Below are 20,117 nucleotides of genomic sequence, written 5' to 3' on the forward strand. Positions count from 1 at the left end.
TTTTGTTTTGTTTTCTTCTCTCTCTCTCTTCCCCCTTGTGTGTGTCTCTCTTACACAAAACCCAACAACAGATAAGACATTTTTCCAATTTGTAGCCCATGTTATTTTCTGATAGACAGAGAAAATGGTGTTGGTTAGTCGGATGGCTGAGTAGCAGCCAAATGTGGGGTGCAGTCGAGTCTGCCATGGCTTTCTGGGTGATGGGTGACTTTGCAAAAATCATTCGAGCGTGGATTGATATGTGGATGGTTTCATGAAATACTGAATATATTAAATATGCAAACCAAAGCATTTGTCTCCTGTTAGGCCACGCACTGATATGCTTTCTTAGTTGTTTGTTGTTGTTGTTGTTGTTGTTGTTGTGTTTGATAACTGATTTTCATCATGCCCTTGGCTATTTATCTTGTCACATAGATCGCTTCGGCCAAAACGGCAGCTCATTTGGAATTCATATGAGACTTATCTATCAGACCAATTTAAAGATGATCTTCTCCTGGCCTACTTTGTGACTACTGTGGCAGTTTTATAACTTTTTGTCATCTGAAGGATGGATACTAAGCAGTATCTAAATGGTTTCCTGATTTTCCTAATGTCCCTAATGATTCCACTTTTATCTGCAGACAGTAGAGTCAAAATGTGAGCCTCCTGTTTGTTCACAGGCAAGAGATGGGAATAAAATAATGAATGAATGAATGAAAAATGAAATGTTGTGCAAATATAATGTAAAATAAAATTTGCCTTGACACGTACATGGGAGCGAGGGCTTTGAGGTTGCCTAGGCAACTGGTTGCCTGTGAGATGGATGGGCAAGTGGGTGTGGAGTCAACAGGGGTTTGTGGGCCTGTGAGAGCGGAGGCAGGCGGTTGGCATACAGTGCATCCCACACGGGGGCCTGTTGCTGATGATCTGACGGTGGTGTTGACCTCCATCCATCTGCTGGGAAATGACGAGGGTCACAACAATGCGGCGCGCTGGGAATGCACGCACCCCGGCCTTCGTGCTGCGCCGCAGAAAGAAACCGACAGCAGTTTGTGAAAACATCACAATCAGGGAACACCTGGTGGAGCTCGGCCTGTCCTGTCTGATTTTTTTTTTTTTTTTTTAAGATTAGTCTGTGGCTGATGTTATACAAAGGGTCATGTGCCACATCGGGCTTTCTAAATTCAACTGCATTAAACTTATTGGTGATTTTGAGAGTTTTGAGAAGTGATTACTGAAGTCATCATGCTTAGCAGAAATATAATGAGCTTTCAAACTGATAGCCTAAAAGCCATTTCATATTTTCATACACAATAAATCTGTTAGGGTTTTTTTTTTTATGATGTTTTTATCCGTAAATTGACAGAAAACTGCGAACAGTTCTATTTATAATGTATGACAGCTCAAAGATAGTCCATAGCTCCAACAAAGTTTGCAGTTACAGCAAAAAAATGCAGTGAATCCTCAGTGCAGAAGCTGAATCAGGGAATCTTTGGTATTTAATCTGACCCATCTTGACGATTTAGTTAGGAGGGATTTGATTGGACCATACAAGGTATTTGAATATAGTGACCTGCAGGACATTGTTGATTTTCCAATTTAAGACTATTTTATCGACCAACAAATACATGAATCATTCAAGAAGTTGATCAACGAGTAAGCAATCAATCAGTCACTTGTGGAGAATAAACAATGAGCTTAACCTTTTTTACAGACCAGCTAACAACACAGTTTTGCAAAACAATGTAATGGCTTATAATACGATTTCTGACAAAAGTGGATGACATTTCCTGGAGGCAAAATTTCCATCCTATGATAGAAGTTGAAGTTTCCTCTCAGAGGCTCAGAAAAAAATGTGTCCTCTGATTAAAGGTCACAGATTTTGAGGGTTTTCCGGTTGTGCCGCAGTAACCACAGTGCAGAGACAACTGACCACAATCTGTTTGGTTACAGTTCGTGCATCCTCAGTGGTGCAGGCAGTGCGTTATCAACTGCCATACTTATATTTATTAGCGCAGTGCATGGATAATGCTTGTTTTTCCTGTAAGAGCCTAATTAGCATCCTTTATAAACCAGAAGCATAAGCCGCATTGAGTAGCGTCTCTTCGATGGCTAATTATTTCCATGAATTTGCTGCCTCCCTGCTGCATTTTTCTACTCAGCCAGCCACCTCAGCCATTTTGTTCTTACTTTGAGTGAGAGGCCGATCAGCGCTGAGAGATTCCACAGAGGATGCAGAGTGCGTGGGCCACTACCCCACTGATGAGCTTCTTATGTAATCTCCATCTCCCAGCCTCTCTGTGCACGCTGGTGGTGGATTGTCCACAGCAAACGCAGGCCGGCGGAGTGTTCTCTTCCGTCAGCATGGTTTACAATTCAAGAGCTGTTTTATACCTACTTATCTGCACATTAATTTTACAACATGATTTGAAAGCCTCTCAAGATATATTTTAAAATTTTTTTTTTAAATGGAATTCAGAAGTATCGCAGTGTCTTGTGTTATCTTGTCTTTGACTATTTCAACATCATCCTTCATTGATAGTAGGGAAAGCGGCCCATTGTTACAAATGCTTTTCTGATGTATGAAACTATTTAGTATTTTCATACAGCAACAGTGACCCCCGGTGGCGATGCTCTGTCACTACATACACATCCACAGGGTTTGACCTCTGAGGTAGAACTTTGTTTATTCATTTCAGTTGACAGGGGAACAAAGTAGGTACACCCCATCAGATTGAAGAGGGACTTCAATAGAGCCACTACAACAAATGGAATTACCAGGTGGAAGCAGAGACAGTGGGTGTCTGCTGTGTCACTTCCGTCTCTGCACAGTACGTGGGCAGAGCTTATGTTGGGATTTAGATGAATCTCCTCCATTTATTGTGTCAAGGCAGTGCTCAGTTGTTGGCTAAAGTGAGATTAGCTATTTTCTCCTTGGTTGTCCTTTTTTCCCGGGGCTGTACGCGGAGGCCATTAGGTTTTGGTTATTATCTATGGATCTTACAGTCTTTTCTAGAGCATCTGAGAAGACCTAAACATGTCGCCAAATTCAATGTCCTCATCCCTCGAGTGGCTATAATTCGCATTTACTCTGCATCTCTGCTTGAGTGAACTGACACAGCTCAGGCGTGCTCCCCAAGTGACCTGTACATTTGATTTAAGACGTCCTCTTTTTTTTTTTTTTTTTTTACAGTCCTAGTTTTCCTCTGCAGTGTGACGTTATTACAGTTACAAGGCAAAATCTATGACTCAAGTGTTTTATTCAGTTACGCTGTGACTCTGCCTCTGGCTACTATATTTTTGATGGCACCACTCATCGAAACAATAAAAAAAAAAACAAGTGATGTCGGAATGAAATCTTCATCATTCGAGTTGTACCTGATGGTGTTAGACAAACACGCATAAAGGTGCTGAGTGACATTACTCGTGAGTGAGTAAGACTTTCCTTATGAATCGAATACGGTGATAGATGGATTCATCTTTCCCTCGGTATTAGTTCAATTGCAGGATGAGTCATTAGGACCATTAGGAGAAATGGAGAAACCAACACAATTACAGCAGACCAAGCAGCCATTTACATGTGAAGTGGATAATTAGCAATCTGTCTCCCACATCTTTTTATTATTAGAACAGACATTAGAACAGTCAAGAGAGTTTATTCGTGGTCAGTGCCTCGCAGGATCCTCGCAAGTATGGACTCACTGTAAGTTATGCATTCTCTGTGGTGTCTGTTTCATAGCGAATGTGCATGTGTCATGACTTTTCCAATGTGTGCTTTCAAAGCAGAGTCTGCTTATTGGCTAAGAAAGTGAAAGCTGGCGCAAATCAGACTGAATCCTGAGAGCAGCTGCTTATCTGTCAAGTATTTCACAAGCAAACATGTATTTATCTCCTTACACAGTTTACACAGGAAGTTAATCTGGCATTCGAGATGCAGGAAATCCCCAATAAGAGTGACACCATGCACAATCACTTGTTTAGTCTATAATGTTACTTCATTTGCTGTTTGTTCCGCATTCCGATTTGGTTTTAATTCATTATCAATTGTCACAATTTAGATTTATACCTTTCCAAGTTTAATGCAAATGAAAGTAATTTGACTCAAGCATTTTATGAGCAAGTGTGGCAGAGTGTAAAAAAAAATACTGACAGGCTCACTGTCTCCAGTGTTTACAATAAGAAGTATATTCAGAAATTCACTTCCAGCTCAAGAGCTTTGATCATCAGCATTCCAATTTTTGCAGGTTTGATGTTTGCTCTGATTGCTGCTCAGCAGATTCAGTAGACGTGAGGATCTTTAAAGTAATCTCTGATTGCGACAATAAATTCCACGGGTTCTGTCTTTCAGCAGACATCAGGTGAAAGAGTATTGCTTTGTCAATACAAGGTTTAAAAAAAAAAAAAAGGAGGAGTTATGTCACCCGGATACATCTGAGCTTTCATTTGGTGGCTAGCTGATAGCGTAATATGTTGTCGTTGCAATCATTTGTGCTGAGTGAAGTGAGCGTCTAATAATTGATTTTTCATCATTTTTTGTACAATCTAAAGTCTGGCAGTTTTTTAGCTTTCAAGTATTGAAATCGTCTGTTTGGTTTTTTTTGTTTTTTTTACGTTTTAATTGTACCCGCTGGATGAGATCTGCATCTACAGTGCTGCTGACTGTATACCGGCACAAAGGAATAAAATCAAAGGATATAGCCTTGTTGGTTACCCAGTCCTCGGGAAAACCAGTTCACTTTCATTTCTTTACTTATTTTTTCTGCTGCTGCTTCTAAGAATTTCAAGAGGAGATCATTTAGGTTTGATTTATTTATTTCTTGTGTTACGTAATTTTACAAATTGAAAGACTCCAGGATCTTTATTTGATGTCTCTTTGATAGGGATTTACCACAGAACAAAGAGCACTTACAACACAACACACTTACCGGTAAATGAACATATTCCTTGAACTTGTATTCATTTGGTTGCAGATTTGTTATAATTCAAACAATGCATTTTAGTTTCTTTACCCAATATTATAACTTCATGCCCTAACAGTGATACCAAAGAGGAAGCTAAATCTACAGGACCTTGAGATGACTGAAAAGAAGGAACAAAAACAAAATGCTTTGTCTTTAGTCAGAGCAGATCAGATCTGTGAACTGTGTTTTATATCGTGTTTTCAGCTGTTTCTTTAGGTTTTATTTGGCATTCAGAAAGTGTTCACAGAAAGGGTCAGTTTTTGATAGCCACAATCACAAAAGTCTCTTCACCCATCACCTACTCTCTGGCTTTTTCTTTTTCTTTTTTTTGATTCCGTAAGTTTTTTTTCACTCCTCTGATTGCAGCGTTACTATATTTTAATACACTGCTAAGGCGTGGGTTATGAGAAGGAGAGACTGATGTCGGCACAATCCTGGCCATCCTGCAGCTGTGTCTGTGATAAGGCGCTGGACTGACACTGCCGCTGTGCTGATCTCATTGGCATGCAGCAGCAACGGTGTCTTAGACTCACTACAGACAAAAAGGACTATCAGTCAAAAATAACAGCACGGTACACGAGCCTTTACCTTTTGACCCCTGAACAGTGACCTGGACTCACAACTGTGCCTCCGTCACAGCAGAGGTAAAAACAGTGGGAGGATCGGGATCCCAGTTATTTTTTGCACCTCGTAATGTCTTTCCACTTTTAGCTTTGAAGCAGCAGAGTGCTATAGCACCTTTCAGCAGGTTTCTCCCTCCTCAAGCGCTCACACCTGCCTCCTCCTGCCAGTGCACTAGAAATAGTGCACTGCAGCAGAGTGCTTCTCCAAGGGGTGGGCAACCATGTGACCTCACAAACTATAGTACCTACAGAGATGCCTGAGTAAAAATAGCAGACCTGTCATCTTCAGCTAGTACTGTAGATCCGGCTGTGTTTGTGTGTGTGTGTGTGTGTGTGTGTGTGTGTGTGGTGAGGAGGGGGTGGGCTTCCCCTGAATCTCATTAATCTTTGAGTGTCTCCAGTTATTCATCACGCAGGATTATGTAAAAGAGAATCACATTATACAATCGTATCCTCCCAGAAGGTGTGGGTGCAGATGAAGGCGGTCTATCTTGGCGTTTTTTTGTTTAGTTTTTTTTTTTGTCATGTGGCAGTTATCTTTAATGGTCTAGTTAAAGAACAGGTCCTCCTTTCTCCTGGGGATGCTGCTGATGCAGAGTTGAGTAAAGCACAGGGAGGGTGGAGGGCTGTGGGTGGATAAAACTGAGTTAAGAAGCAGAAGGAAGAAGGAGGAGGAGAACCTGGAGGAGATCACGTTCTTATGTCGTTTCTGCTGCTGAGGATTGCTTTCCAATAGCCCAGATCTGAATTCTCAGCTCATTGGGCTGCTTATTTCACTTTTGATCACGCAAGGGAAGATATGAACAAGCGTACACACAGACACACACACACACACGCACGCGCACACACAATCCACCTCAGTGGCATGGGGAAAAAAAAAAAAAATCAATTGCTGAAAAGTTGCCATGTATGTGTAGGAGGTTATGACACTTCAAATCTCAACAAGGCGATAATGTTGAATAATGTACACTGCACATGCTCTGCACACTAGATATTTGCCATTAATGCATTCAAGAGGCCTCTTGTAAATGAAATATGCAAACTCAGGGGTACATCTACATCTCAAGTGTAGCATATTTCTCTCTTGCTTATTAAATTCCCATCAATTGCAATTTAATAATTAGTTTAATGGGCAAATGTGTTGAAATGAAGGAAACTGCCTGAAATTAGTGCAGCATTATTCTAGTATCAGCATTGTTCTGGCTTTCTGATGTGCAGAAACATGACGTTTGTTCAAACCAGGAGATGACGACTGCGTTATTCCCAGGGTTATCTGCTTCAAGGTCTTAACTGTTCTGTAGGGCAGCCGGACGTCTCCACAGAACTGCAGAAGTTATTAAATGAATCTCTTTGGTACAGCAGATATGTGCCTCCATTAAATTGACTCGATTCTGACACTTCCAAAAGGGGACCTTTTCCTTGTCTCATACAAATTGCTTGTCAGCATTTGGAAAATGTAATCTTTCGCCTGGATTTGAGTCTGAACAATTTGAGATGATCGTTTATGGTGATTTTCTGGAAAAGAGTGTTTAGATGGGTATCGGTAAATATAAAGTATTGAGTTCATTTTTCTCTTCAGCTTTAATACACCTTGCTCGTCTCCATCATGTCTCTCACTGGCTTTTTGCGCTTAGTTTTTTGTCAAACTGACAAAATTGCTTTGTGCACTTCCCAGAAAGTACACAAAGCAATTATTTTTATTGTAATTGGTGAAGTTTTTTAAAGTTTTATTTTAAAAACCATTTGTTTCGTGAAGGACGACAGCCGATATCTTCATCTAATACTTTAAATCTCTCAGTTGTCAAAACCTGACCAAGACTTTGAGAGGGAAATGTCAGATGGAGGCAGAGAAACTATGTGTTCAGCACAGTGTGGTGCTCTGCAGAGAGTTGGATCTTCTGATCAGCAGTTTTGATATCCTCACGTTTAACATTAAAGATGACTAGAGGGGAACAGTGATGGTGGCGAGAATATGTTTTCATACCGCCATCTTGTTTGTGAGCGTGTTAAGCTTCTGTGTTTGTTTCTTGATGTCCTATCAAGTCAATCTCACTGCTGCCGTTTCCAAACCTGGCTGACATTATATCAAAAGCCCTCCAGCAGGAGTAATTTCTCGAAATCCAAATTGCAAAAAAAAAAAAACAAAACAAAAACAACAACCCCTGGCTGAGCACAATCACTGTGCTCTCCATGTCCTTCTTGGTTGGATTGACATGATGAAAGATTTTCTCCTCTCTCCAGCGGAGGATGCATGATGATCTGTCATTATGTTAAGGTCACCTAAAAATGTTACAAGGAGGGTAATGTAACTGCTCCGTGCTGACTTTGACAAATAGAGCTGTCATGAGACTTCACTGATTGCAACACAGATGTTTGCAGTGGCCTCGATGTCTTCACCATTCAGCCGCTGTGTATGACGACTGAGCTGGAACTAAGCTCCTGTGTCCCGTCTGACTGGGGACATACTCTCAACCAGAGTAATGATGGAATGTCCTATCTGATAGAGCTTGGCTGTAAATGCTTTTAAAGTTATTCGATTTCATGCCGAAGCTTCTGATGCTTCTGAAGCTCTAAGGTCAGATCAAGCAGATGGAGGGAGTCTGGATCTGTCAGTTCTATGTTTTTTGTTTTTTCCAAAATGACATATTTTTTTTTAACCAAAGACTTTTCTATACTTACCTCTCTGCCTTCCCCTGCTGTGCTGACACTCCAGCACAGCACGCCATGGTATTTGTTAGTAACCACGTTACCACGGCGGCCCGTTCTGTAGCCCGCCACTTAACTTGAACTGGTGGAGCGTGGCTTAATTGTCAGTAACCTGTGGAGCAAATCTCCCGGAGCTATTTCACAGGCTGAGGATTGGAGATTTTCATCAGTCACAGATATGCTAGTTAAACGAACATAACAACAATTAATCCCACATTGAATACAGAATTTATGATGCGTCACTATCCTGGAGCCATTTTCTGTTGAAGATGCATTGCATAACAGTTTGCAGCAAGCCAATGGCGACGGTTCAAGGGAGGAACACTGACTCTGCTCACACGTTTTTTTATTTTCATGAAATGCATCAGGCTGTGGAGACAAATAAAGACTGTTAGATCCACGAGCAGCTGCTTCCAGTGTTCCTCTAGTGTTTAGCACCGGTGAGGGTTGAGAGCAGGGTGACGAGATCCACTTGGTAGGAATGATGGCATTCCTCCTGACTTTGTAAAATAGCATTGTCAACTTCATAACGAAGCTTCCAGTTTATTGTCTCGGCGTGCATGGGCGGCGCAGGAACGGAGACAAAAGGCGTGGGAAATTGCACGGGAGCTTATGCCCAAATGTATCGCTATTCTTGGCCCTGTTTTTGGAACAGCACGGAATGAAGAACTTTGAAAGGACTGAATGGAATTAAACAACGAACTGTAGATGTATTGCCTCCTCTATAGAAACACAGCACACTTGTGGGTTGTTTTCTGGGTAAACCACAGCAAGAACCGGTGATAACGGCCTTTTTTACGACCACCGTCATCAAGGGCATCATTGCAACCTAATGAAGAGCGGTGAGGATATATAAAACTCAGAGCTGGTGTAAAGTCAGCTACTTCACCGTGTTGCAGCGAGGTGACTTCTCGATGCGCTCGAGTGATGCTGTGACTGACAGATTCATTTATTTTAACAACTGCAGCCACTGAAACCCAGATGGTACATGATGGATGACATGTTCCTGTTTGAAAAATGAGATTGGAGGAAGAACACCAGCCAGGTAGCATGATGGCATGAAGACTACTCCAGTTGGTGAAAGCTTGAGCTGGTCTTTTCAGTATTAAAGCCCTTTTCCTGGATACTGATGCTGATTAAAGGGACTTAATTTCATTTCAATTCTCTTTCTCTAACTATATTTCACCCCTGACCTCTCATAGGTAACAACTGTTTGATACTTTACAGACACGTCAACAACTTGTAGCACCTTATACTCGTCATTGACCCTTTTTTTTTTTTTTTTTTTTCCAGAGAGTAGATTTTCTGAAATTAAGTACATCTCATCCCTGCTCCCTGAAGAGGATCTACAAAGGCGGCTTTTCGCTGTAATAATAGCCAAAATAACACATGATATTGCTGCTACTCCTACATTGAAATAAAGATTACAGAATGCAAAACCACATCAAAGCTACTGAATAAAAGTGAGTTTGAAAGCAAGTTTCAAAAGATGACGCCAGAAGTGAGCGGGGGCTTGCAAACTAATATGTAGAGGAGGAGGACTGGGAGCCACCGGCCCACACAAATCTGCCTGTAAAAACTGTGCTTCTCTCTGCTGCTTCCTCCTACATCCTCTCACTGGTCATTTTGTCATCTTCTAAAACCAGTATGTTGCCTCCATGCTTCCCTGCCCATTCCCACTTATTTAAACTAATACCGACTTTTCCCTGTGGTTGGTTCCCTGTGGTCTACTCTCTCCAGCCGGTGTCTTCAAACCCACAGTTTCTTCCACCTCAAATTAATTTTTTTCTGGCCCAGACATGAAACAAATAGTAACATATTGGGCAGCAGAATGGCTGTGATGGTTGCAAGAGGCAAAGGTCAAAAAGTCGAGACCTGCAACAATTCATCCAGCTGTGAACGTGACAGTGACGGTCACAGGTTAAATAAGCAGACAATGAGCACAGGTCCTGGGTCTGTGATGTTTAGTTTTATTTTCTGTCGGAGGAAGCAGGAAAATGAGCAGTCAGCATCTTGAATGTCAAACATTTTAATAAGGGAACAGCTCGGGTTACACGACTAATACACACTCAGTTTCTCTCCCATTCAGTCTAATGCGTTCTCCTGCCTTTCTCTCGCACACACACTATAGAGCTGCACGCATTCTCTTAAAACCTGAATTTCAGGGACAGAAGCGTCTGGAATTTTTTCACCGCCTCCCACAGATATCCTCGAACCTATCATTTTCTCTGCAGTGGAGCAATGGTGACGTATGCTTGTAGCTAGTGCAGCTGAATTTTAAAAAGCTCTACACCCACGCTCACTAGCACTACTGCAAGCCTAATTATCATAAACTTTCCTTGCTGTCTGTAACCCCGGTGGCTCCTCCTGTCTTATTGTTGCAGTCATTAATTCAGTCTTGATGCTGACGGGAGGGTACTATGTTTGTCTTTCAGAAAATCGGCCGGTCACGGTGTAATCGCTGATGCTGTTTATAAACACCTGGGCGTGGGGGGATTCAAAAGCACATGGCTTCATATTTTCACTATGCGTTTTTGAGTGGCGCTGCACGTGTTCCTGCATACACAGACGCACAGATTGGCCTGTATCACACCCAGACAGGAGTTTGTTTACATTGTGTGTTGTGAACAATTTTCATCGTGGCATTTTGGAATAAATATTGCTTGGTATTAATTTAGGGGAGAAATACCTCTCAGTATTCAGCATACCAATCACTGCTCTCCTAGTCCAAATGTTCTGATGTTTCAAGGGCATTAATCGTTTGGCAGACTTGTTTGTAATTATTGTGGAGAGCCACACTAAGCAATAATTGTGCCGCAGAGTTGCACAGAAGGAAAACATCCGTATTTCACAGAAACGTATGATTAACAATCACCATTCATTAATTCATCTTCTACTGGGGGGTGCTGGAGCCAATCCCAGCTCACACTGGATGAGGGCAGGGTACACCCTGGACAGGTCGCCACTCCATCACAGGGCCGACACACAGAGACACACAGACCAACAACCACTCACCCTCAGACCTACGGACAATTTAGAGTCACCAGTTAACCCAAACATGATGGTGGGAGGAAACCGGAGTACCCAGACAAAGCCCACACAGAACAGAGAGAACATGCAAACTCCACACAGAAAGGCCCCAGGCAGGGAACTGAACCTGTGACCTTCTTATTGTGGGGGCAACAGCGACAAACCACTATGCTGCAACGGCATATATATATATATATATAGAGACACAGACATGGTACAAATGGGCAAGCGTAGTTTAGATGGTCTTGTTATGACCTTTAAGCCCTCCTTGTATCCTTTTGTGAGCGACAAGGTAACAACGCCTCTATTTACTCGGACACAATCTTATACGTCTGTCCTCTTCATTTTGTAAGTCTGGATCCAGAAAGATTCTTACACAGAGTCCATTATGAATTCATAGCCCATGTGTCTGGTTTGAAATACCAATCACAGTTTCTGACTGTCCAGTAAGTCAGATGAAGGGTTTTAGTGTGTTTCAGCTTTTTCCATGTTGGTCTCCCGGAGCGACACCGTCCACATTCATATCTTCTCGTGAGGCTATATATGCAAGTGTGACATCAATACCTGTGAAAACTTGTGAACGTACTGGCTCTCATTCATTTGAGTCACTGCGACAAGCCCTGACACTGATTTGTCATGCAAAGCTCCTGCTGAACACCTCTAAATAATGCAGATGACACATGTTTGTTTGTACTCCCTGAAAGTAGATAACGCCAGAGGTTTTGTCTTTCTACATGATACTGGAAGTTGCTGGGAGCTTGGCTGTGAGTCATGCTGTTGTTTTTGTGTGTGTTTGCATGTGCGTGTGTGTGTGAATGAGGTCAGCAACATCTTATTGAGGAACAAAAAAACTAAATCAGTCAGTCTACAATCACCACTCCGCCTCCAGTCTCATATTGTTTATCCTTGTTAAATTATAGAGACGCCTTCATCAACTGTTCCTGTCACAGGAGTCGCCCATGGAAGCAAACGGTCATGATGAAAGAGTGTACATATGTGCATGGCTCTTTTTCACACTGACTCATGTTCTAATGCAGACGAGGGGCTAGGACGGTTTATTTATGTATCTTAGATGCATCATGCAATCTGCTAGACAGCACCACTGTTTACCGCACATAGTGTCGGTGTCCTCATATAGACCGGTGGCGTTGCTGCCTGTCTGTCATGTCTGCTATTCACTCATATCTACCCTGCAGTCCCTGCTAATAGATATTCAAATGGTGTCATCACCCCTGGAGTTGCGTAGGCCCTGCAGGTAACTGATGACACTCTGAAAACCATTCCCAACCTCCAAGTATCTGGAGGCAGTGCAGTAGGTGAGTGCAGCGTCAGGGCGGTTCATGTAAAAAGTTGGTCTAAACTTTCCCAGCAGTGCAAGCAGAGCGAGATTTTAAAATACCTCTAAAATGTAAAAATCAGCAGCTGTTTTGTGATGTGACTGCCCCCCTCTGGAAGTGGAAAGTATCTTATGTTGAATGATGTCAACTGGAAATGCAAATACTGCAGAACAACAGGGACTCAATAATCGAATCCAATTAAAATGAAGCAAAAAGAAAATAAAAAAGGCAGTCTAATTAGGGATTGTAATAAGCTTTTGCCAATCAAACTAAATAATTCCTGCTCTGCATTAATTTTGACTGTTATTTCATGTTGCAAAAAAACATAAACAAAAATTGTCCCTCTTGTATTCTAATTCATTTTGGATACGAAGTATATATGTGATATGATAACTCACTGAGATGTGTGAAGAAGTAAAAATGACACCTTGAAGGACTTACAAAATTAAAGGTCAAAGTCTGGTCAGAGCCATGTGGGCAAAACCACAGCACCATAACTGTGACGATTACAGGTGAGATAAATGGCCAACACACACACACACACAGTATGGTATGTGCCGCACAATCAGCAGATGTGTATGCACGCACAGATGGAGGCGGAGGGTAATTCAGGAACCTCAAAACATGCTAATCCTGTTTCTCAGAGAAACCCTCCCAGCTGCCGTCAAGATACGGTTACAGCAAGGGGAAGTATTTAGCTGTGGGGCAGCGGAGGATGGAGGGACGCACAATAGAAGCTCTGTTACCTGGTCAGTGCGTCAAAATTAGGATTTTCCACAGCGCCAGGTTTCCCCTGGACCGGACCGCAACAACAGGAGACAACAGGATAGTGGATTAACTTTAATCCTATCAGTGTTTCTTATGTAGGACCCTGCTGATCAACACCTGTATTACGAAATGCCAGGAAGCATTGAAGCATGACACACGGCCTCTGTGAGCCACTTCTTCAGTAGCCTGTCAGGCTTCTGCTGGTAACTCCATCAAGTCTGTATGGAAGACGCATCACAGCCACAGCTTGATGGAACCAGCAAAGGAGAATTTTATTTAGTCATGCTGGACAGAGGACCAATATGTTTGAACTGAGGGAAAGATTTTCGCATCAATTCTTCAAAGAAAAAAACCCAGAAGGAGAGGACAATGAAAAGACTAACGAATAGTGAGCATGTGAATGATTTTTCAGTTTTTGGAACGGTGATTCTATAATGGAGAAGCTGCTCTAGGTTGTAGGTAGACCATGTTGCTGTGCTTTGGGAGTCGTCGGCGAAATCGACGCCATCTGCTCCCCTGGAGTGAAGACGACTGTTTGCTTGATGATGAGCCGCAGATTATTCCAAACCCCTGTTACCTGGACAAAGGTAAAAGCCAACACAGTGAGCTTTGACATCATAGGAAGGGAGAGACTTCTTTAACTGAGACATACACACGAATTCTCTCTGATAAGAAACTTGATTTTTTAGATTTTTAGATTTCCCTGATAGTCCACGGGTGCTGAGAGAACATGCTGGGAGGTAAAGCTGCAGGACCTTTGGAACAATACCTTAAATGCTTTCTGTGGTTTTTCATTCTCACTCCACCCAGTCTGCTGATAAGGACACAAAGCACACACAGGGTATAAAATGGGAAAGGCGTTGATCTGCCAGTTTAAAATTCTGTTATTTTTCGGGCTTTTTTTCCCTCAACCTTCAAATTTAATCAGCGTTTCAGCAATCAGGAGGCTATAGGGTGTTGTTATGAAAAAACATTGAGTTTGCAAATGTCTCTTGGTAAAAATCAGCCTTTGCCAAAAAGGGCAATGATGCTAGAACTGCACCTTCCACGTTAAACGCTAAGCTGGATTTCCCACAGTGACGCAGTCATGTTGGCACTCGGTCCAAAGTGACGCACTATACAGTGGTTAGTCAGTGATGTTAGCTTTTTTAGGATTTCTCAGCTAAAAACCCTCATTAGCAACAACGAATGTATTTTGTTCATATCCAGATAGAGCTGTTCTGATGTTGTGTCACAAACGCGTCATTCCGATAAATAACAACTGCTGTAACAATGCATCTTCGGGGGAATTGGTCCCCAGTTCTCAGTTTCCTATCAGTATTGTTCTCCTTTTCACCACAAAGGGGCAGTGTCTCAACCCTAACAGAACATCACATAAGATTTTTGGCTTTATTAGATGGTGCTCTTTATTGTACTTTCTCCATCAAAATGACTTCCTGTTCCGTTTCCTCTTTTGACATTAGGGATTGTTTTCACTGGCTCCCTTTGCCTTTTTTTCATGAAATAAAATGCTGAATAGCTTGAGCAATAAATGTGTTAGTATATTTAGATTTAATTAATGTTATTTGGATTAACGACCTATGTACCATTTGATTTCAAGTACCAGAGCTTTAAAAATAATCCAGTTTCCTCACCATAAATAGCAGGCAGCCAGTCTTGGAATTGGTCTTAAGTTCTCCCACAGTGTGTGGGCTGTGTGGTGGGTGCCACTGGAAGCGTGATGTGTTGCTGTGTGGATATACCATGTTACTAACGCAGGTTACGTTTGTATTCGTGTTCTCCCAGATCCTGTGGTGAGAGGCCGGTTTTTTGTTTTTTTTTTCTTCTATTCTTTCTCTGATCTATTGAAATTTTTTCCAATGAGAGATTTCTCAGTGAAGTGTGTTTACAACCTAACAACAAACAAAGAATTGTAGCTATGTTACATCCTTCAAATGAACCAAAATGTAGATTAGTGACAAAAATATTTGGGGTTTGCTTTTTTGTGTTCTTCCATTAAACGTGGAGAAGAATCTCCTCGAGTGCTTTTGGCAGGGGCCAGAGGAACACAATGTGTCCATTCATTTTGCTATGGATTGTAGTCTTTGTTGATTACAGCAGTGTGAAATCAGCTCCATCTCCTCTCAAACTTGTGTTCAGTTTTGTCTTCCTTTGTCTCTGTGGGGGATACTAGCAACTCCAGAGCAATCAGGAGGGTGTGTTTAATGCCCGTGGGATCCACTCCTTGTTTTCCATGTGTCCCGGGGGTTGGAAAGCAGCTGAAAGTTCAAACACCGACACACTCCCTCATGCTCTGCATGGAAAGAGCTCAGAGATTAAGGGGTTTGTCTGCCACCGCCAACAACAACGATTGCTCATAGTTCATAACTTGCCAAAGAGGAAGGATGATTCAGTTTTTTTAAACTGCAACTTTTACAGCCATTCCAGATTTTTCTTTGCAAAACAAACTGCGGATAACCTGTTTTTCTTTTGTTCATCTGCTCGTTCAGGACAGGTAGAGCAGAAGTGGTGGGAGAAAGAAGCTGCGTGTGTCTGTTCAGTTAAGGACTCAGAGGATGCAAGTGGCAGCAAGGCTTTGTTTTAACCAAATTGAAGGTTTTTTTTTTTTTTTTTCCCTCCGTGTGTGTGTGTGTGTGTGTCAGAGGCAAAGGGCTATTCTTGGTATCAGAATTTAATCTTCAAATGAATGGCCCAATGAGATAAATCTCAAGCATTCACATGCAGAATGTGATCTTTGCCCATGATACACCTGAGTATCGATGGGTGAACTGGGATGCATGTGTGAATCTGTTTCAGTGAAGTGCCATGCTGTTTCTCAGCAGTAGTGCGGTCGATGCAACCCCAAGGAGTACATCTATTGACCAACTGCAGCAGGGGAAAACAGTTTACCACATCTCTGTAATCCTGAAAGAAAAAAAGGGAGATGTGCCAGTGTCTGTGCTGGGAACAGGCCGGGTCACCCACACCCAGGTGGACGTTTGCCAGCCAAGAACAGAGATAATTAGCCTGGTGCCTATGGAGAGCAGCCCAAGGCTGGGCAGGGCACGGCAGGAGCTCGACAGGTGGCCCTCCCTGAGCTGTAGAGGCAGAGCTGGGAGGCGTAAAGAGGAGGTTGTTGTGGAGGAGAATGAGGAGGAGCTGGAGGAGGTGGAGGGAAAAATGAAGACTGACAGGTTTTTGAAACGACGTTCAAAGAGCTCAGGTAACTCCTCACCGCTCGGCATAGATGTGACACAGTTAGTTACCCACGCAGGCATCCAGGAACAACGTAATCGGAGCTTAACATTACGATCTGTCACCGTCCATTCTAGAGGACTTGCCTTTGGGGAACATGGCACTTATACAAGACACAGCTCTCTGCCACGGGCCGTGTTGCGAAGGCCCCGTCAGGATGAAGCCCATCTCGGCCGGAGGACAGTGAGCATGTATGGCGACCAAGTCAAGCAAAGAGATTCTCAATCTGAAAAAGAACAACTGTTGCGGCGGCCCAGGAGTGTTTGCATGTTGGCGGGCCCAAGCTCAGTCCTGTCGGAGCCCAGGATCCAGCCACCTCTCAGGAGGGCTGGTGTTGTGGAAAACAGCCAGCAGTACAGGAGTAGGAAGGCTGAGTTGAGGGCAGTGGATGGCCTCAATACTGTTGTGGCTCAGCGGCCTTCTGTCTCTGAGGAGGTGACCCCCAGGGTCCGCCAGAGGAACTGGAAACCCAGACCCCTCAGCATGACAGTGCTGGAGCTGAGAAATAGGGGCTCTGATGATGAGATAGAGAGCCAGAAGAGTTTCAGCCACTCAGGCAATGATGGAGGCTTTCTTAGGGGGGGCTTCCGTTGGAGACTGTTCAGCAAAGCACCTCAAGACAAGAGCAAGGACAAGGACTGTGACCAAAATCCTAAATCTTCTCCCAAATCCAGCAAACCTGAAGCTACAAGAAGTACACTGAGCAATTTAAGACGCAGCCTCAGTCTTCGAATCAGGAGGACTCGGCCCCGGGAAAAAGTCACTTTGGGTTTTTCTGAAGAGGAGCTGAAGGAACGTTCACGGACAACTAGCACTGCTGAGGAGACAACATTGCCTCATCTGCCTTTTTCATACCTCACAGGGAGAATGCTTCCAACTCCTAGTGAGCAGATCGAGGATGGGGGCGTGCAATACATTGAGTACCACAGCAGGGGGAAGATCAAGGTCATGGAGGTGCCCCACTGTCCAACAAAACTGTCCTCCAAACCAGTCCAAGAAGAACCAAGCTTATGGCAGCTCATAGCCAACCGCTTCAGGAGGAAAGAGCAGCCGTACAGTGGCAAATGTGAATCCCAGCAGTCCCAGAGCAAAGACATGGGCCAGTATCCGCTGGCTGGGGATAATAAGTCACAGCCAGTCTCCATAGAAACTCTGGCAGGCATTGACTCCCACAAAGGTCAAGGTAAGACCTGCAAGATTGCTGAATTTATTTTGCAGCTCAGTTCTCCACTTTAGCTGCTCTTTCTCTTGCACAGAAAGTTTTAACCCAGGACAAACATGGGGTGCTTTTTTTTTTTTTTTTTTTTTTAAAAGACAGGCAAATGAAAAACACATGGGGAATTGTGAGTTTGGATGGTGTTCAAAAACTTCTGGCCCTGAGAGTCCTTTTGGAATTTCTATTTCGGGTACTCGCCAGTGTTTTTGTGTGTGATCTGGCTGTTTGTTTGCACTAACACAGCAATTACTTTGCTTTACATAAGATTTTTGAAGTTGGGTTAATAAGTAGGTGGATATAGGAACCTTAAATCGCCAGTGACTGATATATATACATTATAATGGATTGTTTGGGATAACACAGTCCCAGTTCTGTGTCTGTGACACCCCACATAGGAGTCTTGATAATGCCATCTATTGGCTTCTCAGAGACGCAGGTTAAAGCAGCGGTAGTAAAGCAGTTAGTGGCTGTAATGGGATGCATTTGGCAGCCTAGCATGGCTAAATTAAGAAGGCTTACATGCTATAATGATGGGGAGAAGATGTCTTAAGCACTGCATTTAAAGGTTAACTCCAACAGTGGAGGGTGTTTGTCCAGTTGCCTGGAAGATCAGGGAGAGACTGGCAAATACTTGTAAGTCCTTGAATTAATAGCTGTGATTTGCTAGTTCTCTTTTTTCATGCTTTTGCATCAACCACCAAATTCACACCTTCGCGTAGGAAGCTAATTAGTCATCCATGACAACTTAACAACTTCTTCCAGTGTCATGTTGCACATATGCTGTACCCGTTCTCATCAAGCCAACCTTTGAACAAGAAAAGCATACATGTCATTCTCTAGTTAACATAAACCTCGTTATAGGTCCTGAAGCCGACCTAGTCTATTTGTATTCACATGTGATATGTTACTAAGGAAACGAATCCCTTTGTGGTGGAGTGTCAAGTTGTATTTGTCCGTTTATTCCACTGCAGAGTCAGTCAGTCAAGCATTAGGAATGTAGGTGTGCCGATCAGCCTGAGTAGAGCAAGGTGTTCAATGCCCTGGGCAGAACTCTGTGCCTGTTGCTACCTGCCCAAGTGTTTGGTCCTAAATTAAATCCAGAAAGCTGAAACTCCGACATCCCTCACAACTAAACAAACACATGTGCACACACAGTTGGCGAGCTGATGATAGCTTCCAAGTTTTGTGTTTTAGGGAAGATTTGGGGGAGGGTTGAGGGTTTGGAGGTGTGCGGGCTGTGTCCCCACCCCCACCTGTGGATGAACAAAGCCACTCTGTTGTGCTGGTGGATGCATGAGTGATCGGTGAGCCGTGCGCTGTCGGCGTTGTTGAGGTGGAGGATGGGTTGCTGGTCTTTAGGCATAGGTGGTCAGCGGTGCACTTACAGTAAGGGCTGTAATGGTGAACAAATAAAAAAAATGGGTAGATGTCTCTGATAAAACGCTGCAGGGTGTCCTGATGAGAAAGTCCCTCTGATGACGTTTATTCTGACTTGCCTTAACTTGCCATAATGAGAAACCCCCCATTCCTGTGACCCCTCTGTCATCCTAAATCAGATTATAAAATGTATTCATGAATTAGCTTTTCTTTTTTTTTTTTGGACTGCATTTTTTTTTATCCCATTTCCTGTGGATTCCTGCCAACAGTATTTCCTGTCTCATCTTTACCTCACAGTTGGAACCAGTCTGCCACAAAATCTGGAGATTGAAAATTAATCTAGACGATGCATTTGTTTGTGTCTTTCATATCAGCCAAACTCCCAGCAGGTAATCATCAATTGGGACAAACGGCGACACTGTGAAAATGTCCTATCACCTGCTGCAGGAGACATGAGACAGAGAGATGATATACTGTATGATCACAGTCTGGGCATGAGTGGAGAGAAATCTGTTAATGTCTGAATATAATTTGATTTTGAGCATCTGCCGCAGCAAATCTCCTCTCGGGTACGTGTTGTTCTTTGAGTGAGGTTCCGAAGGTGATCCACATCCTGCTGTTCTCCCTTCTAGATGCTTGTTAGTCTTTAGCAAGCCTATAAACTGTTTGAGATTTGACTCTTGGCCTAGTATTTGTATGTGTTTCCTCTTTATTGTTTCAGTGTGTTGTCCAACATTGCTTTGTGTTGAGTGGGTGAAGAAGAAAAAAAAAAGATACGCTGAGTCCAACACATCACACTAAAACCAAATTTTCAAAGCTCATGTTAAATGTAGTTCAAGAACCAGTATGTTGACTTTATTTTAAGTGATCAACACTTCAGTTAGGG

At 42.9% G+C, this 20,117-nt stretch overlaps 1 protein-coding gene across 5 annotated transcripts in view; it reads left to right on the forward strand.

The window, feature by feature from the left end:
* agap3 (ArfGAP with GTPase domain, ankyrin repeat and PH domain 3) overlaps positions 1-20,117 on the forward strand; it is a 103,765-nt gene that overhangs the window by 24,310 nt on the left and 59,338 nt on the right. Inside the window, exon 1 of one of the 5 annotated variants that reach the window (XM_029525766.1) lies at positions 13,347-13,991. The exons of 3 other annotated variants lie outside the window; for them this stretch is intronic. In XM_029525766.1, coding sequence (XP_029381626.1) covers positions 13,871-13,991 — 121 coding nt within the window. In that variant the 5' untranslated portion in view covers positions 13,347-13,870. Of the gene's footprint in view, positions 1-13,346; positions 13,992-16,062; positions 17,822-20,117 lie in introns of those variants that run through there. One more of the 5 variants, XM_029525763.1, reaches the window with a different exon arrangement.

The sequence above is a fragment of the Echeneis naucrates genome, chromosome 17 (assembly GCF_900963305.1).
Source record: "Echeneis naucrates chromosome 17, fEcheNa1.1, whole genome shotgun sequence".
Lineage (NCBI taxonomy): Eukaryota > Metazoa > Chordata > Actinopteri > Carangiformes > Echeneidae > Echeneis > Echeneis naucrates.